Source organism: Leuciscus leuciscus (assembly GCF_965113295.1).
Source record: "Leuciscus leuciscus genome assembly, chromosome: 1".
Lineage (NCBI taxonomy): Eukaryota > Metazoa > Chordata > Actinopteri > Cypriniformes > Leuciscidae > Leuciscus > Leuciscus leuciscus.
In genome coordinates, this window is record NC_138725.1 from 45,195,456 (window position 1) to 45,204,398 (window position 8,943).

General features: G+C 46.9%; 1 protein-coding gene across 1 annotated transcript; it reads left to right on the top strand.

Annotated features, from left to right (window-relative positions):
• Nucleotides 1-811: 811 nt before the first annotated feature.
• LOC309513618 (uncharacterized protein) lies at nt 812-6,729 on the top strand. Its single transcript, XM_082189542.1, has 2 exons — nt 812-4,923; nt 5,048-6,729. The coding sequence occupies exon 1, from the start codon at nt 1,062-1,064 to the stop codon at nt 2,517-2,519; it is 1,458 nt and encodes a 485-aa protein (XP_082045668.1). The 5' UTR covers nt 812-1,061; the 3' UTR covers nt 2,520-4,923; nt 5,048-6,729.
• Nucleotides 6,730-8,943: the final 2,214 nt, after the last annotated feature.

Genomic DNA, 8,943 nt, shown 5'->3' on the forward strand with positions numbered 1-8,943 from the left:
GAATAGATAAATATATTTCTAAATATGCAAATTGTTCTTCTCACACTGAGTTTGCATATTTTTGATGTGCACATGTTCTTGTTCAAGAATTTAAAGTGGCTGTTGCATTTTTATCGTACAGAATTGACTAAATATTAAAGATTAAGTGGACATTTGAATTAAATGTTGTTTGGCCAATATTAAACAAGGATTTGATCATGCCGTAGTGCAACAACAACTAACTCCAGGCCGTTGGCGCCCTCTGCAATGATTTGTTATAATACGTAATGTACACAAGTTATGTTTATATAATTTATTTTAAAAGATGTATTTTAACAGTGTTGTTCAATAAAACCCATATGATAACTTACTTTGATACTTTATTTGAACCAATTATTATTGCTTGTTATTATATATTTGTATTTTAAGTAATTTTAAAGGCTAGTTCACTTGGATCTATTTTTATTACCACATTTTTATCCAATTACACGAATAATCGATGGAATAATTGGTAGAATACTCTATTACTAAAATAATCGATAGCTGCAGCCCTAGTTCGGGCCAGCCTCATGCTCTTCACTTCTAAAAGGACATGACAGTTTTACACGTCCCATTGAGCCACATTCAAAACAACGGATTTCTCCAGTGCTAGCATACACCATATATGACTTCCCATCAAAAACAAAACAAAAAAAAAACATCTAAAATAAACATTTAGATTCAGTGAATTCAGAAACATATACACGACAACACATGCTTCAAAGCTGCATTCTTACAGCCGAGCGGGACCATTTTAATGCCACTTGCGAACTTCCCAAAACGAGTAAGTTCCCTTTCGAAAGGGAACTCTACACTACGTCAGAATGACGCTATGGGGAACGCCTCAGGCGTGACAGGTGTCTGAAATCAAATATCATCTCACAGCAATCATGCTGACCGGCGACAGCCCGTGAATCATTAGCGTGAATGATTAACGTGCAACCTGCAAGTATAAAAGGGGCGCTTTGCAAACATGACAACCTCCTTTTCGTCTTCAGGGACTGTTTTTGTCTGTAATTAAAAACGTCTACTCCAGCAAGGAAATGAAACGCACGTCCAAGGCAAGTCCTAAGAAATTTGTCAAATGTGTTGACCCGTGCCCAAGATATTTGTCGCCGGGTGACACTCACGAGATGTGCGTGTACTGTCTGGGTGAAGAGCACGCACGGGATGCTCTCGAGGGAGCGTCCTGTGCAAACTGTGAGTGTTTTCCTATGAGAACGCTCCGCTCTCGTCTGGCTCTCTTCTCGAGGGGAGAGAGTTCAGCATCTGGTCCTCGCGGATCGGGTCCCGCTCGTGCCGAGGCAGAGCGGCGACGCGCTTCATGGGGCTCCCAGATGGAGCTCGCTGACAGTCTCGAGAGGGTTGTTCACCTCTCGGACGAGTCATCGGCTGACGAGAGTGAGCTGCAGGTGGATGACGGAGAAGATTCTCCTACTGATACTGCAGCGAGTGCTCTTCAGGCTGGGCAAGAGATGGCTGAGGAGGATGAATCAGATCCTCAACCTCGTCAGCCATCCTGCCCCATGTACGCTGAGTTGGTGGAAGTTATGGAGCGCGCCACTGACAAGCTTCAGTTGCCATGGCGGCGCGCTCAGGGAGAGATCGCTCGCGGCCGGTTAGACGATCGATTTCTCCCTGAACATAGACCACCAGCTCAACGGAGCCTCCCATTCCTTCCGGATCTTCATTCTGAGATCGAGAGGGCATGGGAGAAACCATACTCGGCCCGTATTCATCGACATCAGCGGGGTAATTTCGCTGATGTTGAGGGGATCGGGGAGTATGGTTATGTGTCGATGCCGCCCATTGACGAGACGTTTGCTAACTATCTCGTATCTGGGCGGGCGTCGACACTAAAAGCTCCGACTCTGCCATCCAAGCCTCTTAAAGTCACGGCTCGCCTGAATGGCAGAGTGTACATGGCAGCAGGTCAGGCTGGTGCTGCCCTTCACACCATGGCAGTGCTCCAAGCCTACCAAGCTGATCTGCTGCGGGATCTCGACCAGGGGACGGGGCTGTCCCCTGAGGCGGTCGCTGAGTTGCGCCGGACCACAGATTTGTCTCTCCGGGCCACTAAACAGACTGCTGCCGCGATCGGCCGATCGATGGCAGCGATGGTGGCCACGGAGAGGCATCTGTGGCTCAACTTGGCTGATATCGGGGAGAAGGAAAAGGCCCTTCTCCTTGATTCACCAGTTTCGCCCACTAAACTTTTCGGCACCTCCGTTGAGGCGGTGGTTGGAAAGTTTAGGGAGGCGAAGGCGCGCTCAGCCGCATTTAAAACTTGTATACCGCTGAGATCCGGGCCCCGGCCCAGGCAGGCGGGAGGACCTGGTCCGTCTTGGTCCGAGGACCATAGACAGGACCAGAGGTCTAGTGTTGCCTCTCGTGCGCCCCCTCCAGGGAGGAGTAGGACGCAGAGAAGGCGTGCCTCCCGCAAGAAGAGGGACTTAAGGGAGGTCATTCAGCACAAGCGGAGCAGCGCTCAGCGGAAGTAAGGGTATGACCTCCCTGGAGGGCTTTTTCTACCGGCCCTCTCCCTCTTCTTTACTCCCCAGGCGTTTGCGTTACACCAGTCCTGGGGTTGGGCCTATGATGAGAACTATGTTCTGATGGCCCGCCGTAGCAACTGGTGGATGTGAGTGCCTCTTTTAGGCATGTAAAAGTGGTGGACCCCAGGTTCGTTGAGACCTTTCTGGTGAAGTCTTCACTCCGCACGCCGCAGGTGAACTTTTTTGGTTTTTGGAGAATTTGTGTGTATAACTAACACTTATTTGTATCTCTCTACAGAAGCCTTGTTCCCTGTATAGACCTAGGGGTCATTCTTAGAATAAAAAGGTAAAGTATGGAGACTTCAGGGCCCTGAAGCCTCCCCAGTTGGTGGCTGGAACGATCTAACGAGAAGCTCAAGGAAAATTGGCTTCCGTTTTGAGTATGTGATGGCCTTCCTGTCATAAAATTTTTTATGCGTGGTGGGCCACCGCTCATTTCTTTTTAGCCGCAGGGCTGTTAGCCACCCTGGGGTAGAGTAGTTGGTCTTCCTAAAAAAAAAAAAAAAGAGAACTTTTTTGCTTTAGGTTTAGACTGACGCTGGCGCTTCAGATAGATCTTATGTCTTACCTATTGGTTTGTGACATTGGTATCCTGAGTACTTCGCTCCCCTGAGCTCTGTAAGGTGTCAGTAGGTGAGTGTTTTACAGCCTCTCAATCAAGTAGGCTGTGGCTCCTCCGAGCTCTCAGGTAGATCTATGCTTGTAGGTCGGCCCTAACCCGGGCCGCCTCTGTAGCTGGCCTAGGCTAGGTTTGGGATGTTGGAGGCGTTCTGCTAAGTATAGCTGCCACATTCATTATGTGTTAGGCTTCCTCCCCTAGATTTCAGCCTCCTCCCTTAAATGGGAGTTGTTGGCCAAGGCCCGCCCCTTTCACTGCATTCAGGGGTGGTAGAGTAATGCAGGGTGGTAGTTGAGGTATGATCCTTCAGGCAGGGTTAGGCTGTCTTTCGCTCTGCGATGTGATAGTTTGCCAGACCCTGCCGAACAGAGCTACTTGGATTAGGCCTCTAGAGATGGCTCCACTCAGCCCGTTGAGCTGAGCCACTCGAACGAGGGGTGAAGGTTGGTTGGCTTGCAAGCAAGCCCCGCTTCCCCAGGCTGGGCACAGGACAAATCCCTGTTACCCTTTGGAGCCACTTGCAGGCCCGCTCCCTGTCTAACATTTCAGGGGCATATGGTGTTACTCCCCCACTAAACGCGGGGTAGTTTTGAGTAATCCATTCTCAGCTCTGTATTATCTACCTCACACCACGATGGCTCCGGTTGAGCAGGCAGTTCTAACTACATTTCATTCCGGTATTTGAACTCCGCTCCCTTGAAGCCAGGGCATTGCCATGAGCTGACGCCCATGCATTTAGTAGGTAGGCCCTTGAAATGGGGCCTCCACTAGGCAGAGTGGCGTATGTTGTACTCCCCTGCTATGAGGGTTTTGCTTTGTGCTGAGTACACTGCCTTTGGCGATGTGGTTAGGTACCAGGATGCTGTAAGCGCTGTAGTAACAGTTTTTCTGCCTTGAAGGCTGCACAGTTAGGTAGTAGGCCCCAGCAGGCCTCCTTGACCGGGTAGCCCCTAAGATAGGGCTCCTAGGCCAGCTCACCTTCGTTGGTTGGCCCTGGTAGTTCGGGCAGAAGACTCACTACCGAGTAGTAGGTCTTAACAGGCCTCCTCGGAGGTGGGTCACAACATTGTGGAGCATACACTAGGTCAAAACTTTAGGAAAGTTTTTTATTAGTATGGTTCCAGCAGTGTTCATTAAAGTAGCAGAAAGACTCGCTATCAGCTAGTAGGCTCGACCGGGCCTCCCTGTTAGGCGAGTCCCCAGCAGCAGTACACATCCAGCTGATTAGACCGTTTCAGGAAGTAGGCCTCTTCAGGCCTCCCTGAAGATGGGCTCCCACATTTTTTTGTGGGGATCAGGTAGTAGGCTTTACTAGGCCTCCCTGAGGGCTGAATCCCTCATACTGTGGTACTAAGTGGCCCTGAGGTTGAACTATCAGGTAGTAGGCCTCATAAGGCCTCCCTGAAGGCAAATCCCCATAGACAGTCAACTGGACTGCCAGTCTGGCCCACTGTCAGCTGTGGTTTTCAGGTAGTAGGCCTCTCCAGGCCTCCCTGAAAGTAAGCTCCTTCATGTCATGGTTCTCTGGTAGTAGGCCTCACCAGGCTTCCCTGGAGTTGAGTTCCATCATACTTTGAGTTTCCACTTAATGTGTTTTTTCTTGAGCTCCCACGTTCTGTGGTTATCAGATAGTAGGCTTCACCAGGCCTCTCTGAAGGAGAGCTCCCACATACTGTGGTTGTCAGGTAGTAGGCCTCTCCAGGCCTCTCTGAAAGTGAGCTTCCACGTTCTGTGGTTATCAGATAGTAGGCTTCACCAAGCCTCTCTGAAGGTGAGCTCCCACATACTGTGGTTTCAGGTAGTAGGCCTCTCCAGGCCTCTCTGTAAGTGAACTCCCATGCACTGTGGTTATCAGGTAGTAGGCCTCACTAGGCCTCCCTTAAGTTGAGCTCCCACGTTTTGTGGTTGTCATGTAGCAGGCCGCTCTAGGCCTCTTTGTAAGTGAACTCCCATGCACTGTGGTTATCAGGTAGTAGGCCTCACTAGGCCTCCCTGAAGTCGAGCTCCCACATACTGTGGTTGTCATGTAGTAGGCCTTACCAGGCCTCCCTGGAGGGTTAGCTCCCACTTACTTTGCGTTTCCACTTAGCATGGTCTTTAAGGTAGTAGGCCTCTTCAGGCCTCCCTGAAAGTGAGCTCTCACGTTTTGTGGTTATCAGATAGTAGGCTTCACCAGGCCTCTCTGAAAGTGAGCTCCCACATACTGTGGTTGTCAGGTAGTAAGGCCTCTCCAGGTCTCCCTGAGAGTAGTTTCACAGTGGTGCTGGGTTTTTGTAAGCTAGTGGCCGCTTACTTTCAGTTTAGCAGACCTTATCAGGCAGCTAGCGAAGGTGAGCTTGCGCCCTGGCTCGACTCAAGTTTTTATTCTCTGCTACGGGTTCCCTCCTGGAACCTCTTTTTCCTGCTACAGCCTGGTTGCCTACCAGGTAGATCTAATGCTCCTCCCCTCACTGAGGGTCAGTATGAGTATGTGGTCTCCTGAGTCTGGTCAGTCGGTCGTAGGCCTCTCTTGAGGCCTCCCAGTTAGATCAGCCCTTAGGCCCTCACAGGCCTCCTCAGTATTTTGAAACACAAACACTGAGTTGATCCGTGGATTGAGTAGAGAAACTCCCCTCGCTGGCAAGGGTTGTAAAGCACTATGCTGAGTCATACTCTCCAGGATATCCCGTCTCTGAGATCCGGTCCGAGTGGTTCACTGCCTGCTTCACAGTCCCTCGGGTTGGATGCCTCCCTAAAGGCAAGTGTCCAGAGGCTCTGTCTTCGGACAGACAGGAAGTGGCCAGACTGTAGTGTCTTATATAGTGACACCAGGTCAGGCCTGCCTGGTGGCGTTTCAGGCGGCACGTTCCCCTGAATAGTGACTGGCTGGGGTTCCTCAGGTTCCCTAGCCACATTCCCTAGAAGGGACCCCTTCTAAGAAGTTGAAGTTGTGGTCCTTGGCCCTTGAGCAGGCCCAGGTAGACCTTTCACTAAACTATGTTTATGGAGGTTTCTGTGGTGTCATTTAGCTTGGGCTATGACCGTAGGGAGTGCTGTCACTGACAGCTCAGTGTGACCTGGGGGTGAGTGGTACTAGCGTTCATTTGAATTGCCGGTTCTGACAGTTGTCACTGCCTTTTGGCAGGCACTCCCCTTAGCATGGTGGCGTTGGTATATCGTTCCCCATAGCGTCATTCTGACGTAGTGTAGAGTTCCCTTTCGAAAGGGAACGTCTCAGGTTACGACTGTAACCTATGTTCCCTGAGAACAGGGAACGAGACACTACGTCTTCCTGCCATGCCTCGGGGCCTGCCTGCAACAGTCCCTTCAGACGATAGGAGGTTGTCATGTTTGCAAAGCGCCCCTTTTATACTTGCAGGTTGCACGTTAATCATTCACGCTAATGATTCACGGGCTGTCGCCGGTCAGCATGATTGCTGTGAGATGATATTTGATTTCAGACACCTGTCACGCCTGAGGCGTTCCCCATAGCGTCATTCTGACGTAGTGTCTCGTTCCCTGTTCTCAGGGAACATAGGTTACAGTCGTAACCTGAGACGTTCTCTTTCTATATCCATGTCAGGAATAAATGGCAGAACATTAGAAAACTTTACTTTTGTTGTCGGAGAAATCAAGGGTTGAACTGGAACAAAATTCCCAACTACCATGATTCCGCTTTCAACCAATCAATTAACGAGTTGCTCGTCTTTCAGGAATACTACCACAGCCTTATTCATCCGAGACTCTAAAATCCAGCAGTAGGCTACATCTTCAACCGAAAATCCCACATTAACACATCTAACCCTGTGTCTGAGTTTAAGGTTCACAACTTACAGAATGTTTTAATTTAAGTTTTCCAAAGTTATAATTAAATAAGAGAAAATTAAATAGACAGGGTTTTTTTATTTATTTCCCTCTCACGAATACATGCACTAACTTCCCACTTGCCAGCATGTACCAGAAAGAGAGACAGAGAGAGAGAGAGAGAGAGAGAGAGAGAGAGAGAGAGAGAGAGAGAGAGAGAGAGAGAGAGAGAGAGACAGAGAGCGAGAGACAGAGAGAGACAGAGAGAGACAGAGAGAAAGAGAGATCATAACCTGTGCAAAACCTGTTAATTTTATAAATCCTAGTTAGCGGAAGACTGTGCTTACAGTCTCAGTCTCAGTCATAACCTCATCTCCATGTTATATACATATTTACACCCACAGATAACTTTATTTATTGGTTCTGGAAAAGTAAAATTTTATATGTTTTCCAGTAAAAATCTCATAAATTATTATTTTATTTTTTTAAATCACTAAAACAAGATAAGAAAGTACATGCGAATTTAATCCCCAACATTATTTGCATACATTTGAATTTGTGCAGCAGGTCCCTGATGTTCCAAACATTGTGGTTATATGGAAATATAACTGCTTGTTTTAAAGTTAACACCAGTTCATTCAACCCATATTCTCTGTTTTATGTAAATCACTTGCCTTGTATGATAATGCAAATGTTTGCTGAAGGCCAGAGTGAAAGAGCACCTCCCCAATAGCACACAGGAGGTGATCCGTGTCACAGCGCGACGACATATTGCAGTGCAACTCATACACAGAGAAATCAAAGATACAATCATGCCAACGGGTGAGAAGAAAGCCTTCGCAGCATGACATTATACAGCCATGCCCAGCAGTGGAGTTTGTCCCTATCAATTAAAATGTACGCATCTCAGAGCGGGAATGCCGATCTGAAGTGCTCTTCTAAAGGTCGGATCAGTTTGCCAAGTGACATTGGGTCCAACTGATACACTTTTAATTAGTGCATGTCTACAGTTTTGCTCAATCATTGGCAGCCTATGGACATTTGCATCCTTTAGTTTGGACAATATCTAAGTAATCATTCATTAAACTTCTCAAGCTAAATACTGTAGGTAAATACAACAGAGGGCTAAATGACAACCATGGCTTTAATATGATGTTTACTTAATTAGGTTATTAACATATTAGCTTGGATCTCACACTTTTTGCTTCCATTTAAATCAAAGAGGAAAGGAGGTCTATAATACCTGGAGAAAACTATCAGTATAGCCATTCATTTCAATTGCAGACTTTACAAAAAAAAAAAAAAAAAAAAAAAAAAAAAATCAGGTCAAATTATCACTATTAACTATGACTTTTGCCTCAAACTCCTAATTACTGCTTATTAATAGTTAGGTTTAGGTATTGATTAAGGGATGTAGAATATGGTCATGCAGAATAAGTCATTATTTTGTGCTATTTAGGCTACTAATAAACAGCAAATATCCTAGTAATATGCATGCTAATAAGCAACTTAAAGAGGTCCCATTATACTTTATCACTTTTAACTTTAGTTAGTGTGTAATGTTGCTGTTTGAGCATAACAAAGATCTGCAAGGTTACAAAGCTCAAAGTCCATTTCAAAGGGAGATATTTTATTTAATTGAATCCACTTTTTAAGAACTACAACGAACGGCTCGTTTGGACTACAACGCAATTTTTCCAGGCTTTATGAAGTCATAATTTTAATCATTTAAATAATCTCTGCCCACGGAATATGCAGAAAAGTGGAGGCCTGGATGAGCTGCAGCTGCTATATCAAAGACACGCTGTTTTTTCCACAACTCATTTGTTTGTTCTTCCAAAGGCTGGCGAACATAGAGGCTACACGTAAAAGCTTCTCCTGAAATGGAGCAGTTTCCACTTTGTCTGGAAAGACTCGGGAGAATAATACTGTGACAATCATCCATTTATTAGCAACCCAGCAAGCAAT